At 36.2% G+C, this 17,428-nt stretch overlaps 1 protein-coding gene across 1 annotated transcript in view; it reads left to right on the forward strand.

Annotated features, from left to right (window-relative positions):
* Positions 1–827: 827 nt before the first annotated feature.
* The window catches only part of LOC126817104 (aldehyde dehydrogenase, mitochondrial), a 31,268-nt gene continuing 14,667 nt past the window's right edge, over positions 828–17,428 (forward strand). The window contains exons 1-8 of the mRNA XM_050543917.2: positions 828–997; positions 2,975–3,079; positions 4,505–4,645; positions 5,504–5,583; positions 11,207–11,256; positions 13,746–13,807; positions 14,329–14,457; positions 15,611–15,724. Coding sequence (XP_050399874.1) covers positions 872–997; positions 2,975–3,079; positions 4,505–4,645; positions 5,504–5,583; positions 11,207–11,256; positions 13,746–13,807; positions 14,329–14,457; positions 15,611–15,724 — 807 coding nt within the window. The 5' untranslated portion in view covers positions 828–871. The remainder of the gene's footprint in view (positions 998–2,974; positions 3,080–4,504; positions 4,646–5,503; positions 5,584–11,206; positions 11,257–13,745; positions 13,808–14,328; positions 14,458–15,610; positions 15,725–17,428) is intronic.

The raw sequence follows: 17,428 nt of genomic DNA on the forward strand, positions 1-17,428 counted from the left end.
AACGGCGTTGCCCATGACGACGCCTTTGAAGAATGTTTTATCTTACAAATATTTCAAAGCAATGCCGGACTGGTGGGCCGAAGGCCCACCTGTCAGGTCATTGACCAAGGCCCACACAAGTACGCGCCTTCGTCGCGTCACGAGCGCGATGAAGGCACTCGAGCGTCCGAGGGGGATCTCCCCCCATGAAAATTTTGAAAATTGACAACCGCAAACCCATTTTCCAAAGCATTTCAGACCAAAGCAGAAGAAGGCAAATTTTTGATTTCCCAATACAATTAGATAACAGAATGACCTAAGAGCACTATCATTAGATGAATTTGAGAATTCTCTTCAGTGTCAAAAAAAACCCCTTTATTCTCCTTTTTTTTTCTCTTTTGTTTTTTTTTCTTTTTTCATTCTCTTTTCTCTTTTTTCTTTATAGGCTAAGGCCCACTTTTTTTAATGAGCTTAGGCCCACCTGTCACGGACAGGTGGACCGTGGACAGGTGGGCCCAGTCCGGCACTGCAGCTGAAGCTGTTTTTCTTTCAAATTTGTACTGAAAATTCTACACACGCTTCGAACGACGCAATTTTGATAACTTCTTTTTTAAAAGCGGCAAGTTTTCCTAATAGATAAACCGGTGCCGGAGCTATTGTAGGTACAGACCACTTATCGTCATACAGCCGAGGATAGATGTAGAGTAACGGAATCTGCCAACGTTTGCTTAGAGTAGCGGAATCCACCGAGGTTTGTCGAGTGGCGATATAAGTGAGTAAAAAGGCGGGCAATACGGCATGCCGCCACGTGAGGGCTATTTATAGAATATCGACCTTGGTACATAGCTAGCTGTTACGAGTGCAGCTGTTTGTTTGTGGCTGAACTGTAAACATGGCTCTTGTTAGACGAATTTTATCCTCGAGAAAATCTTCATTATGGAGTTTATTACACCAGCAGAAAGGTTGTATGTCATCATTGCCATCACCTATTTTGAAACCAGATGTTAAATATGCTCAGGTCAGACTCAAACTTTTTTAAGAACTGGTACCGTAGTTAGAAAAACAAGCACGAAGAAAATAATATGATGATGTTATTATTTGTACTAAATAGGCGATGACTTGGCAAATCAGTCTCATATTTTGTTGCATTTGAATTGGAAATATTATAATCTAATTTGAATATGCTTATATGTCACATAAATGTATTAATTGAAAATGAATTTTAATTTACCAATAAGACTAGCTAATAATGCGTATCCACAACAAAAAGAAGTCTGCGTGCAAGAAAAAATGTTGTGTCACAACTGCCATGCAAATCTAAAGAAAATTTGCATGCACCAGACATACTTAGCAGACTGGCATGTGCCATGTAGCGTACTGTACGACATGACTGTGAGAGAACTTTTGCCTGGACAGCTGCGTTTTTGCGGCCTGTGTTTGCTGAATTCCAGCTATCAGTGTTTTTTTTTATGTGCACTCAACAGTATAGCTACAGGATTTTGATTTATTGTCCCATTTATTAGCCCTGAGTGATCTTTTTGACAAAAACCGGAATTGAATCACAGACCTCCTTACTCACTGCGCCACTGTAACAATGCAACAATGTGTGTCCGTAACATTGCTAATCAAGCAAAATTACACTGATAGCACACTGCATGGCGTATGCCCGTCATCATTAGCCCAGTATAGGAGACTTTCATACAGCAGTAGTCCTATTTATATGGTATCTAGTCATTCGGACAGGATGTAAAACACAAGTCCAGTGTACACGTTAGCTGGGACGTAAAAGAACCCTTGGCAGTTGTAATTCAAAATAAGAATAGGTCGTAGCGCTGCTGTCAAGATATAATTTCCCTCATAGCTCACTGCATGTATCCAATTGACACCAGTTGGTGTAGAAAGGTCAATCAAGTGTCACATTGTAAAGTTGATGTGGTTACTGATGAACAAATATCTATTCTATACTATATGCGTTCCATGAATTACTAGACCGTTAAAATTGTTAGAAATGAAAGTGTATTGTTAGTCTGAAATTGCGGTGGATAATTTAATCTATGAAGAGGAGATAAAATGTATAGTTGATGTTCACCTGTGCATATCCCATTAAAACCCCAGGTATTACATGTATTAGGGTCTGCCTTGAATAGGTGCATGTATAATCTTTATTAGTCTGACAGTAGTAGATATTCATCGCTGTTTGTTGAATATGTATATTCACTAGTGGCAAAATGATAATAGAGACGATACATTTTTCAAGAACCTGGCAAACCACCTCCTGCAAAAATTCCTGGATCCGCTGCTGATGGTATATACATGACTGAATTAACCCGGTTAGTGACGAAAAATAGGATGTTATACCCAATTTCACTGCAGTGGCATTCACAATCTGGTTACAGTTTTTTGGAGCCACAGTGAGTAAGACGCTGGCATGATGGCCTGGAGGTCGCAGAGGTTCACTCCTGGTGTTGACGAGAAAGTTCATCAGGATTTTCCAGCAGGGTTTTCCCCTTGTCAGTAGTGCGAGAGGGAAGGCCTATCTAGTCATTTGGATGGGGTGGAAAACTGAGGCCCAGTGTACACATTAGCATGCACATAAAAGATCCCTTGGCAGTTGGAATTTGATATAAGAGTAGGCCATAGTGCTGCTGTCCTGGCAAAATTTCCCTCATTGCACACTGTATGGCATATGCCTGTCTTTTTTACTATTTTAACCCAGTTGTAATTCGATATAAGAGTAATCAAAAGCGCTGCTGTCCGGGCAAAATTTCCCTCATAGCACACTGTATGGCATATTTTAGCCCAGTTGGAGCAGAACAGTAGGACGTTAAACACCATTTTATTTCTGGTTACAGTTTTTATGGTTATTTACTCAGTAGTGACTCAGTATCATTTTCTGGTAAAAGTTTATGGTTATTTAGTACTCAGTAGTGACTCAGTAGCATTTCTGGTTACAGTTATTAACTTATTTACTCAGTACCATATGATTATATTACAGATATTTATAAATAATGAGTTTGTTAATGCTGAAAGCGGTAAGACGTTTCAAACCATCAACCCGACAACAGGGGAGGCAATCTGTGAAGTAGCAGAGGGAGACAAGGTGAGCAGAGTGTAATCAAAATCGGTAAAAAAGAAAGTTTACAGTGCCCCAATTTTAAGTGTTTACAAATCAATGGCAGCATATTGGTGTTTGCTTAAATCATTAACCCTTGTCGGTGCACGTTCGGTCTCTGTGGACCCCATGCACATGTTTTATAGTGTTGTGTAATAACTACTGGGCACTGCTTTTTGAAATTTAGTGACTTTGTCTCCTATACATTTTTACACGTAGTGAAGAACTCGGTATTCATCTGCTTCCCACATGCAGAGTTCTGTTACATGCAAATCAGGCCCAACGCTTGAAGATAACAAGGGGTCCATTCGGACCCCTAACTTAAACATCTCAACGTAGGGATTTTGCTAATGTATTTGCTGCCTAATACCATATTGCGTATGCCAGAGTATTCTTTCTTTTAGCAGCTGCATGTTACAAATACCAAAAATTAAATGATGAATTCAAGATATTCAATGGTTTTTGTATCAAGCGTGAATTGCCATTTTAACCTCTTTATCACATAGTACACAAAGTAGCAATTTTGTGAGAATTATTAAATCTTTTCCAAATGTCACTAAAATGTTTTTGTAAAATAATTTAGTTGTTTTTCAGTTGTCAAATATGAAGGCAAATAAAAACTTAACCGCTGCCTTTTAATTCAAATATATCTGTACGTAAAAACTTTGAATTATAACTGGGGTCCATATGGACCCCTGATACCTGCTATGTGATTCTCATAACGTGAACCCACAAGGGTTAAAAAAAGAAACCTTTACAATGCCCAATTTCACGTTTACAAATCAAGGGCAGCATGTTGGGCATGTTTAAATCGGTAAAAAAATGTTTACAGTGCCCAATTACGTGTTTTAAAATCAATGGCAGCATGTTCAATGTGCTTAAATCGGTTATGATCCAAGGGCAATAATACCAGATATCTTTATGTCTTTTAAGCCTTGAAATAAGGTGCCTGCCACAGACATTGTCAGGCACAGATTTTGAAATTTTCAGGAACAATTTTTAAAAATGTAATGTACAATTTCAATGGTTGCCGATATATTAATTGCAAGCCAGCAATAATCTTATAACGAAACTAGTTTTTATACACCCACATGGAAATGTGGTCGTATATTGCCGTCGCCCCCGTCAAATATGCATTATTTGAGTTAGTAGAACGAAAAAGCCTGTCGAATTTCAACAATTTCTGTAGATTACTTCCAGAGTTACGGCCCTTGTTTTAGTTTTTAGAATCTTGTGAACCCTCAAACGACGAAAATTATGTCATCTGTATGAAATTGTCTATTAAAATCCCCTAATTACCTACAAAAGAATAAATATGCGACAACCCTTGTCGACTGCTCGGACGATTAAGCTGCTGTGGGTGCGTATGTTTTGTTGCCTGGCAACCTATCTTTATAATTATTTTCATTGCAGGCAGATATTGATAAAGCTGTCCGTGCAGCTCAAAATGCCTTTCAACTTGGGTCACCATGGAGAACTATGGATGCGTCAGAGAGAGGTCTACTCCTGTACAGATTAGCTGATCTGATTGAACGAGATAGACAGATTCTAGCCGTAAGAATTTTCTCAAAAATATATTAAAATTTCTATATTGCCTTTTGAAGGATTTTAAATCAAATCCCTTTCAAACTAAAATATTTTGAAATTTGAATCTCTAAAATCAGTCAAAAAATGATTTAATTCCATTTAGTTTAGTATAAAGATATGATGAATTTGAAATTTCGAAACCATATAAACAAGTCAGTAGTGTTTGTTAAACTCGGTGGATGGACTTCTTTTTAATCCAATCTAACCCAAACCAGGAGATTGTCTACTGTTGAGGGGGGTTGAATGGCTGAAAGGTTAGCATGTGCGCGCTGTGTCATAAGGCCTGTCGTTGAGTCAACTGGCGTAGTTTCGATTTCCTGGTTGCATGTGACAATAGTAGCGTCGCCTGTCCAACCTCATGGGTTTTCTCCAGGTCCTCCAGTTTCCTGCAAACGAATTATCGAAATAAAATTGAACCATATGTAATGTTAGTCCCGAAATGACCTAGTTTGTGTCATTATTATTTAAACATTTATTAACATGACAAGTACAAATGGTTAATGTGTGCACCGTGCACGTTGGATCATAAGGTGTCATTGAGTCAAGTGGCGTGGTTTTGATTCCAAGCATGTTCATGACAAGTAGTGGGTCTCCTCCAGGTTCTAACCCGTCATCGTTAGCCCAGTTGGAGCAGAACAGTAGGATGTTAAACCCCATTTCATTTCATTTCATTTCCAGGTTCTAGCATGGTTTCCCTTCCACCATTAAAAAAAAATCCTACACTCAAACAATTTATTGAAATAAGAATAAAATACTGTAGTCTCAAAATGACGTAATTTATGTTGAGTAGATGTTACATTCTTTCTTTTCTTTGTTTTGCTGTAGTCTTTGGAAACACTGGATAATGGTAAACCATATAATATAGCTATTGCTGCTGATTTGGGACTGGTTGTCAAGTGCTACAGGTAAACATTTCTGTTTTGATAAATTTTTGAGACAGACTGAGATTCAAATTGTCATCATTCCTAATCCTATTTATTTTTTTTAACCATCTCAATTTGATCATGTCTACATTCAACAAACCCTACTAATGGACGTGTGACAATATTACGCTGGTCATTTGTCCTGTGGGGGGTTGGATGGCCGAATGGTTAGCCTGTGCCAGCTGTATCATAAGGTCTATCAGTGAGTCAACTGGCGTGGTTTCAATTTCCCGGTTGTACATGACAAGGTGTGGGGCCGCCTGTCCAACCGCGTGGGTTTTATCCCAGTCCTCTGGTTTTCTCCCTCTGCTAAATTATTAAAATAAAATTGAACCAAATGTGAGTCCCGAAATGACCTCCTCTCATCTCATTTATCCTGAAGACTTTCATTGGCTATAACACTATGATCTATCACACTATGATCGCCAGTGAATTATCGGATACAACAGAAATTATTTACCGAAATTGCAAAAGACCCATACGCGCAAGCGAAGTATTTAAATCAAAAATTTACAATGTGTTAGTCCCGAAATGACAAGTGGACATTTAACCCTATTCTTCTTTCTCTCTACAACAGAAATATTGGCTCATGAATCAAGGGTTAGATTAGGAAAGAATAATGTATATTATATACTTGTACTTTATCTACTTTAAAGATACATTATGGAAGATTAGATAAAGAACTGGCAGTTCTCACTGTAATAGTTAAAGTCTAGATAATGTAAAGGTAATTTACTGAAGATTTCAGTCAAATTGATCCACTCAGAACCGAGAATTTAGCGATTAAATTTTGGGCCTAGCCTTGATCATCATTACTAAAGTCTGTACGATAAAAAATACATAGTTTCAATCATCCATTTCATGATGTAATCATCAATGAGCGTTGAGCAGCAAGTCGGATCCAAATCCAGTAAATATCGCAGGCTAGCGATGCCATCGAGAGTTAATTATGGTCTGGATAAGTTAATGTCTAATTAATAATTTAGATAACATTTCAGGCCTAAGGAAAGACCTGCAATAGGCAGATTTACCTCTTGCATGTTTAATATATAAATATATATATTTCATTAAATACCAATATACGTAATTACATGTATATATAAGAGATCATGAATTAAGAATTCACAAAAAAAGGGTTTTTTATGTAATAACCATTTATCTGTAAAATGAAATTCTAATGTAATACACAACAAAAAAAGGGTGATCACGATAACAGTTCACAAGAAAACAACTGAGTCAGACCTAATCCAGTTTTCAACTGTTCAATTGTTGAGGTTTGAATAGCTAGCTTATGTCAATATGATACTTATGTTACTATGATGATAAAAATACTATAACCTGTTTACTTAAAAAAAACTACATCTGTCAGGACGACCTAACTGCTGAATGATGATGCATTATGTAAGAGCTATATTTGCCGATTGCAGGTCTTTCTTTTGGCTTAATGGTTAGCTCGTGCACGCTGTATCATAAGGTCTGTCATTGAGTCAATGACACCAAAGGTGAAATGTCTATTTTGTCTTAAATATTGGATATTAGAAGCCCATGTTTTCCAAGGAAGATCACAACATCAATGTTGATTTGAATTGACAAATAATTCAGGTTTTCAATGTCGAAGACTGGATGATATTGAGTTAGACTTAACTACTTTAACTCGGATATAATGTTCACTAGTGTGTGTTGCACCAGTAATCCGGGGGGGTGGATGGCTGAATGGTTAGCACGTGCACACTGTATGATATGGTCTGTCAATGAGTCAACTGGCATGGTTTCGATTCCCCGGTTATACGTTACAAGGAGTAGGAACGCCTGTCCAAATCTGTTAGTTTTCTCCGGGTCCCCCGGTTTCCTCCCACTGCTAAAGACCCCTACGCGCAAGCGAATTATTGAAATAAAATTGATTCATGTGTTAGCACGTGCACACTGTATGATATGGTCTGTCAATGATTCAACTGGCATGGTTTCGATTCCCCGGTTATACGTGACAAGGAGTAGGGTCGCCTGTCCAACCTCGTGGATTTCCTCCAGGTCTTCCGGTTTTCTCCCACTGCTGAAGACCCCCTATGCGCAAGCAAATTATTGAAATAAAATTGAATCATGTGTTAGACCCGAAATGACCAAGTTTGTGTCAAGTGGGCGTTAAACCCCATTTCTCTCTCTCTCTTTCTCTCCTCATAATCTGGATGTGGTTACATTAAGAGTTGAAAACACCTGTACTTATATTAAGTTAGGTCGTCACACAGGTATATTATGTTCACCTGTGTAATATATATATATATATATATATATATATATATATATATATATATATTAGTTATCTATGTACAGATAAACACTGTACTGTCTAGAAAGATAATTAATTGCTTACCTTTCAATATTATAAGGTAGGCCTTCTTATCAATTTAAAGGCTCCATGGGATATGTTGTATAATTATTTGTCCTAATTTACAAACTGTCAAGATAATAAAAAAAAAAGATACTGATAATAATAATAAGTTACAATAAACAAACAAATATAATAATCACTTTATTCCCAAAAAGTAGAAATTAGGCCTGAAATTGGCTGAAATAAAATTGAACTATATGTTAGTCTCAAAATGACTCTCTCTCTCTCTACTCTCTACTCTCCTCTCTCTCTACTCTCTCTCTCTCTCTCTCTCTCTCTTATTGCTATGGGTGGAACACAAATACATTTTTAAAAGAAATTCCAAGACTGACAAATATCCAGGTGAACTTTCTAGGTGTTAGGTTTTATTTTTACTACTGATATGGATTCTTTTGTTTGGGTCTTAAAGGGACAATAACACTCTTACTGGCTTGACAGCTCCAGAAAATAAATAATAGCCTTATTTTAAGTATTAGATGTTTAAGTGTCCTACCTGTTGTGTAAATTATCCATTACATCCTATTTTACTTGTCCAGAGGGTTCGAAAATATATTTAAATCCAAGTCACATTTGAAAAGGTTTACGTTAGGCTTTTCAAATCATTTAGTTGAATTTTTCCAATTTTTTAAATTAGGTGTGTTAAGATGAAATTTGTATCATCAATTAATTGGAATATTGTAAAATAGTACAATTTGTTGACTAGAATAAAGATTGGGACATATTATTCAGTTACAACAAGAGTGGTATTGAGCCTTTAAGGATAATCCAGGTCTTGACAACATAGTCATTTTAACAGCTGTAATATATTGAAGGTTATTAGAAAGGTCCAATTCAATGTTAAAGGTCAAACTCGACCTGAATACAGATATAGTGTCTATTGTACTTTGACTAAGGAGGTGCGCTATGTCAAAAGGGGGTTTTACATGGAAAAAAAAGATGTTCATATTCATACAATGAATTTGAGTAGTTGATATTGGAGTCACATTGATATGGTGATTATCTAAGATCTTGTTATGGCTATTAAGATGGCTCATGTTGGGGTTTATGAAAGATTTAGGTGAAAAGTACGGTGGCAAGAAGCTTACGTCTTAACACCCCATTATTATGGTAAATGTCCCAAGTTGTCTTAAAGTAGCTAAGTCTCTAACTCAATATCATTCAAAACCTTCGACAATGAAAACACAAATTATTTGTCAATTTTAATCAACATTGGTTTTGTGATCTTACCGAAAAAAGATGGTTTTCTGATATCCAATATTTAAGACAAAATAAACATTTTACGATTGGTACACGAATCGTGTACCATAATGCGTTTCACAAGTCATGTCAAACGGTGACCTCATATTCTTATCTGGAGAACATGCGCAGTAAATACTATTGGTGTAGACTGGAATAACCAGACGCTAGAGATTGCCATTGGATTGAGACTTCTGGCGTATTTCGCCGAACATAACTGCTTTAAAATTAGAGTAAAAACGGAAACGATTGAATGTAGATCAGTTTATATACATTCATATTACATTATTATATAAGTTGCGACCCATTTGTGTCAATTTGTAGGTGCCAGATATTAGCGATTTAGCTCCTTTAAAGTGGGAAAAGTTTAGAAACCATTGGCCAACTCATTATATCTATCCGGTAATACAATACTTCTTTTACACCAGCAATCAATTAAACCACTTCTTTTTGGCATAGAAAATCAGACTAAATCTAATAACATCTTTAAAATAGTTCATGAATACTTCGATGTTACCAGACGCTTCAATATCTGATTCTATTTATAGAAACCCTTTTATCATGTTATAAAACAGCACTTCCTCTTTTTTTCATTTCTTTTAAATAGTATGTATATAAATTATTTAATTCATATGATTTTCACCATTAATTTATAACATGTACATAGGAGATCTGTTTTATATTCCTTGTATGAGGAGAGGGGTGATTTTGGCTTTGCCTGTTCCCTGATCCCTTTTCATAAATTTCTGAAATAAAATATTGTTTACACAAAAAAATCTGATAATTTCTGTCAAGACAAGTATTGTTTTTTTCTGAGATCATGCTTGCAAAATGCTCTACATTTCCTGACTGATTACATATTGAATAATTGGAATCATAGGCCTATGTTAAAGCCTGGAACCGGAAGTACTATGACTAGGGCTGGCAGAAAATATCGATATTGCCGATAATTGTGGGTAAGCGTTTTAAAATCGATTATCAATACAGTTTTAAAATATCGATTATCGTGCAATTATAGGTACTTCACTTGTAAGAAGAAGTCTATAAAAATAATGCGTGCTTATGCCTAGAACTGTAATTAGACAGAATATTCATACTAAAACAAACATGTTTTGTTTTTTCACGTGCGATGCCATCGGTGAGTAATGTTGGCCGCTTATGTCATGATGAGAGCCAATGGTTTCACGCAACATTCAGTTGTGCACCTTATTTTGACTTTCCATTTCTTTCATCTTCTCTTTCAAACATGTACTTTCCCTTTATTGGTTTATCAAGGAATCTGCGAATAAACGTCTGAAGAGGAAATAACTACATTTAACTAATTATTATTCAGGTCATAAGCGACAAAGATATGGCGAGCGGTGGCGGTTCTGTCTTCCAAACGAAGTTGATCGAGTTTCTTTCTACACCTTGGTTTTGCTATGGAATGCTATCACAACATAAACTCGCATATAATTCGTTATTCGTGTACAAATTATGGTTGTTTTAAAACCAATTGTAAGTCAAAATAATTTGCCGATATTATTGATCGGCAGATGGTCCGCGATAATCAATACTTGAAACCGGATCGATTGCCAGCCCTAACTATGACACCAAAGCAGGAACAGGTAGTGCAGCACCACCATGGCCATGGTACTCCACAGCTTGAGTTGCACTGAAACCCTGAATCTCAGCCTTGAGGCAGCCCTAGTGTTAATGCCAACCTCTAAAACACAAACAAACAAAAAGTGCCAAATATATAGATTTAAATAGTCTCAGTTAACATCCTATATAACCAAACATACTGATATAATATCCTGTGAAAACATCATTCTCACATATTATTTTAGTGATCAGATGTCGTTTATCTCTCAAACCAAATTTATAATCATCTATTTATAAAATTTGGGCCCCGGGTGAAGACAGGTATCCTTCAAGAGTGTGTGTCCATTTATAAAAGGGGTGTGTCACAGTATGTATATAATCTTCTGTTGAATTTTACAGATATTATGCTGGATGGGCAAATAAAAATCATGGAAAAACTATTCCAATCGGTAAGTTTTCAATTTTCTGTTATTTTTTTGTCACCTCTGTTAATAAATGTGTGATCTTGGGACTCTGCACAAACAGCCCAGAACATCGCTGGGATTCGAGAGTTTACTGTGAGACATGCCCCCTCCTCTAAATAGACTAATCATAATAGTCATGGTCTTGGGACTGTCTGCACAAATAGCCCAGAACATCGCTGGGATTCGAGAGTCCACTGTGAGACATGCCCCCTCCTCTGAATAGAATAATCATAACAGTCGTGGTTGAAGTATGACTAGGGGGTTGGATGGCCAAATTGTCATTGAGTCAACTGGAATGGGTTTGATTCCCCAGTTGTACGTGACAAGGAGTAGGGTTGCCTGTTCAACCTCATGGGTTTTCCCTGGGTCCTCCGGTTTCCTCCCACTGCTAAAGACTTCTACGTGCAAGCAAATTATTGAAATAAAATTGAACCATGTGTTAGTCCTGAAATGATCTAGTTTGTGTCGAGTGGAGGTTAAACCACCATTTCTCTCTCTCCCTCTGAAGTATGACTAACCTGTCAGATATATTTACTGATGCTCAGCTTAGGCTGACCTTAAAAATATCTTTGTTTCGCCTAACGCGACCGACTAACTAAAACCACCCCCGACTTAAATTATTTTATTGCACTTTTCCGCGATCTTTTTATTTTATTTTATTTTGTGTGTCAACCTGAAATATATCACGAGAGTTATTTCCCTTTACTATGGCTATGGTTTGATTCATTATTGAAACTGGTTGATCAAGACGAAAGCGTCGTAGGTGTCGCTTCTCAACAAAATGGTTGCAGACGAAAGCACGTCCATTCCCACGAAATGATTCTGCCTCTATGTCTGTGGGGCGTCGTTTTAAACATTACGACGATATTTTCAATATCCGTTTTCGAGAAAAATGAAGGCACAACCCGCACGATCGTTAAAAACGTGTTGAGGGAGTTTCAAACGTGAGTTTGTCGCAATTTGTGTGCGAGTCATGCATCAAGAAAAATCCTGATGTCATTGATTTGTTTGCCAATAAAAGAAGACGAATGTTTGCACCCGGAAAATTATCAAGCTGTCAAATTAGCTCTTAAAAAAAAAAATCTGAAAAAAACCCGACCTACCGACCCTTCTCCTCGATTGTGGGTCGGGTTTGGTGAAACAAAGATATTTTTAAGGTCAGCCTTATATTGATGCAGAAACCAATTATGTTTATAATGAATGAACCTCTGTATGAAGATATATTTAGTAGGTCTTGTAGTAAGACATATTAGTTTTAGGCCTAGTAGTAGTAGTGGTAAACACGGTCTAATACTGTATAATATTAGTAGGAATCCTTGCGCCTGTTTCATGAAATTTTAACATAAAATCTAAATTTTGGATAATATTAGATTGATTTTAGTGCTTAGCCTATCAAAATTGAGGCATCTACTAAAATTTGGATTTTATCTTTAGTTAAAATTTCGTGAAACAGGGTTGCTGGTCTTATAGTACGACATATTATTAGTAGTAGACCTAGCAGTAGTATAATACTGATTTTAATATTATTAGTAGTAGGCCTAGTAGTTCTAGTAAACACTGTATAATACTGATTTTAATATTAGTTGTAGGCCTAGTAGTTCTAGTAAACACTGTATAATATTGATGTAATTAGTAGTACTAGTAGTAAACACTGTATAATATTGATGTAATTAGTAGTAGACCTAGCAGTAGTAAACACTGTATAATACTGATTTTAATATTAGTTGTAGGCCTAGTAGTTCTAGTAAACACTGTATAATATTGATGTAATTAGTAGTAGACCTAGCAGTAGTAAACACTGTATAATACTGATTTTAATATTAGTTGTAGGCCTAGTAGTTCTAGTAAACACTGTATAATATTGATGTAATTAGTAGTAGACCTAGCAGTAGTAAACACTGTATAATACTGATTTTAATATTAGTTGTAGGCCTAGTAGTTCTAGTAAACACTGTATAATATTGATGTAATTAGTAGTAGGCCTAGTAGTTCTAGTAAACACTGTATAATACTGATTTTAATATTAGTAGTAGGCCTAGTAGTTCTAGTAAACACTGTATAATATTGATGTATTATTAGTAGTACTAGTAGTAAACACTGTATAATAATATTGATGTATTATTAGTAGTAGTTCTAGTAAACACTGTATAATACTGATGTATTATTAGTAGTAGGCCTAGTTCTAGTAAACACTGTATAATACTGATGTATTATTAGTAGTACTAGTAGTAAACACTGTATAATACTGATGTATTATTAGTAGTAGGCCTAGTAGTTTTAGTAAACACTGTATAATATTGATGTATTATTAGTAGTAGGCCTAGTTCTAGTAAACACTGTATAATACTGATGTATTATTAGTAGTACTAGTAGTAAACACTGTATAATACTGATGTATTATTAGTAGTAGTTCTAGTAAATACTGTATAATACTGATGTATATAATATTGATGTATTATTGAATATTATAACAGATGGAGATTATCTCACGTATACTCGACATGAACCTGTTGGTGTTTGTGGACAAATTATACCTGTAAGTAAACTCAATTAATTTCTATAAATCTTTGTACCATAAACTAATCTACGGTGAATATGTAATCTTGACGTGGGTCCTCCAGTTTCCTCCCACTGATAAAGACAACTAGGCACCTGAACCATATGTTAGTCTCGAAATGACCTAGTTTGTGTCGAGTGGACCTTAAACCCCATTTCTGTCTCTATCTGATCTTGATGTTGATGTCTAACAAGTGGTCTTTGGATCATTAGGTTTGTAATTAAGTTGAAGAACTGTGTTGCCTGCCTAAACTCATGGGTTTTCTCCAGATTCTGCAGTTTCGTCTCTACGCACTAGCTAATTATTGAAATAAAATTGTACCATATGTTAGTCCCGTAATGACCTAGTATGTATTGGGTGGACATTATATCCTATTTCTGTCACTCTCCTTGCTGTACATCACTTTAAACAGATAGCATGTTGTAAAATAAAACTGTTTGGGCCATAAATGGCTTGTGAATGAAATAAAGATGGTCTGATTTCTTTGTTTTTACTTTCAGTGGAACTTTCCTTTATTGATGCAAGCATGGAAACTAGGTCCAGCTCTTGCCATGGGAAATACTGTTGTCATGAAAACAGCCGAACAGACGCCATTAACAGCTCTTCATGTAGCACAATTAGCCTCTGAGGTATGTATAATTATGATGTGAATTTATATAACGCCTCTCATCTAGAACAGTTCTACTCGATGGCACTGAGCCATACATTCACGTTGGTATTCACAATTAAGCAAATGAGTCTTCAAGGATGATTTAAAGGACTTTAAAGTTCTAGCTTCCTTTAATGTTGCTAGGAGTTTATTCCATTGGATGGATGCTGCCACTGAAAAAGCCCCAATATATTTTATTTTTATTATTAAATTAGTTGTTCATAATAACACAGCTTTTAAGATACCTGTAAGAGTATTGAAACATTGTATGTATATAGATAAAGATACCTGTAAGAGTATTGAAACGTTGCATGTAAAACCAAGAAGTAGTAAATCTATAAAGTTGTGTTATTGTGAATAGCATACCTCTACTTCTAAATGTCATTTAAGGATAAAATTAGTCGTTCATTATGAATATTTAACTATATGTTTTTTTAAACAAAATTAGTCACAGTAATTTACGAGTGTAAAAGAGTATGGAGCTCTGACATTCTGTTGAAAGCTACATTCGTCTGGACTTTACTTGCTCTGACATACTATCGAAAGCTACATTTGACTGGACTTACTCCATTGCTCTGACATTCTATTGAAAGCTATTCAACTGGACTTTCGCATTGCTCTGACATTCTATTGATGAAAGCTACATTCAACTGGACTTACTCCATTGCTCTGACATTCTATTGAAAGCTATTCAACTGTATTTTCCTCGCTCCATTGCTCTGACATTCTTTTGAAAGCTATTCAACTGGACTTTCCTCGCTCCATTGTTCTGACATTCTATTGAAAGCTATTCAACTGGACTTTCCTCGCTCCATTGCTCTGACATTCTGTTGAAAGCTATTCAACTGGACTTTCCTCGCTCCATTGCTCTGACATTCTATTGAAAGCTATTCAACTGGACTTGCCTCGCTCCATTGCTCTGACATTCTATTGAAAGCTGGACTTTCCCTGCTCCATTTTTCTGACATTCAGCTGGACTACTCATTTCATTTGCTGATATTCTCTGAATGAAATATTGGATTAAAAAGTGATTAATAGGTGAAGGGGTGGGTATATATTTTACTAAGTAATTGATAATCAAATAGCTATGTTATATTCCTTGAGATTAAATACTAAAATTGTTTTTACTACAGGCCGGTTTTCCTCCTGGTGTTATAAATATTGTACCAGGTTACGGACCTACAGCTGGTGCTGCCTTGTCCAGACACCCAGATGTTGATAAAGTTGCTTTTACAGGATCTACAGAGGTATGTTTTATGCAAATTTTTTTATATGATTCTTAAAGAATCGTTCCTATTAGTCGTATATTTCTCATTTAAATCAAACACTAGTGGACTTATTCAAGAAACTGTTCATTTCTGAAGTCTTCGTTAGCCCAGTCGGAGCAGAACAGTAGGACGTTAAACCCCATTTCAGTATCCCAGTCAGAGTAGAACAGTAGGACGTTAAACCACATTTCTTTAGCCCTTTCGGAGTAGGACGTTAAACAGTGTGCTGTGAGGGAAATTTTGCTCGAGAAGCAGCACTATGGCCTACTCTTATATCGAATTCCAACTGCCAAGGGATCTTTTGTGTGCACACCAATGTATGCACGGGACCTTGGATTTTCATCTCATCCAAACGACTAGACAACTATCCTTGTCAGGCCCTCTGTCCTTGAATTTAGATATAGTGAAGTATTAAATGTTATTATTTTGAATGATAAGACAGTTAAATTATAAAGAATCCACTGTGTAAGTGGAAGCCAACCGAGAGTATAAAAAAAAGAGGTGGATGGAGTTTCAATTGGTGCATCAAGAATACTTCGCTGCCCTGTTTTGCCTAATCTGTTTGTAATAACTTGTAATTTAATAGTTCATTATAGAATTATACTATTCTTGAAGTACAGAGTAAAACATTATAACAAAATAAGATGGAGAAATTACATACAACTTAGAGAGAGAGAAATGGGGTTTAGAGAGAGACAGAAATGGGGTTTATTGTCCACTCGACACAAACTAGGTCATTTGGTGACTAACACATGGTTAAATTTTACTTCAATAATTCGCTTGCGCGTAGGAGTCTTTACTGTCTTTAGCAGTGGGGCGGGGGGGTTGGATGGCCGAATTGTTAGCACGTGCGTGCGGTATCATAAAGCCTGTCATTGAGTCAACTGGCGTGGTTTCAAATCCCCGGTTGTACGTGACAAGGAGTAGGGTCGCCTGTCCAATCTCGTGGGTTTTCTCCGGGTCCTCCAGTTTCCTCCCACTGCTAAAGACCCCTACGCGCAAGCGAATTATTGAAATAAAATTTAAAAACCATATGTTAGTCCCGAAATGACCTAGTTTGTGTCGAGTGGACGTTAAACCACATTTCTCTTTCTCTTTAGCAGAAAGAGAAAACCGGAGGAGCCGGAGAAAACCTACAAGGTTGGACAGGCAACCCTACTCCTTGTCACGTACAACCGGGGAATCAAAACCCTGCAAGATAACTCAATGGCAGACCTTATGATGCAACATGCACACTCTAACCATTCAGCCCCCCCCCCCCCCCCGATACGACTTTGATATGAGTTTCAAGTATATAGGTCTTACATAAAAACTTTTCAAGTATGTAAAGATGTAGGTTAGAAATGCTAAATATAAGATATATTTAATACAGCTTATTACGAGATCTATTCAGTTAAAACAGGTTTAAACACAAAATATTATCAACAAACTTTGAAATTATAAGTAGAAAGATAACAAAAATACTCTAGATATGGGGAGTTATCATTATTAAAAGATAAATATATAAAAACAGGGAGGTATCATTATTACAAGATCTAATTGTTACGTTTATTACGTGTGTCAGTTGTTAAATGCCGCTCAAAGAAGATCTATTCAGTTAAAACTGGTTGAAACACAAAATATTATCACGAAAGTTAAAATTCACCACGATGATAAAAGAAATACGTACTCTAGATATCAAAT

Source organism: Patella vulgata, chromosome 4 (genome assembly GCF_932274485.2).
Source record: "Patella vulgata chromosome 4, xgPatVulg1.2, whole genome shotgun sequence".
NCBI lineage: Eukaryota > Metazoa > Mollusca > Gastropoda > Patellidae > Patella > Patella vulgata.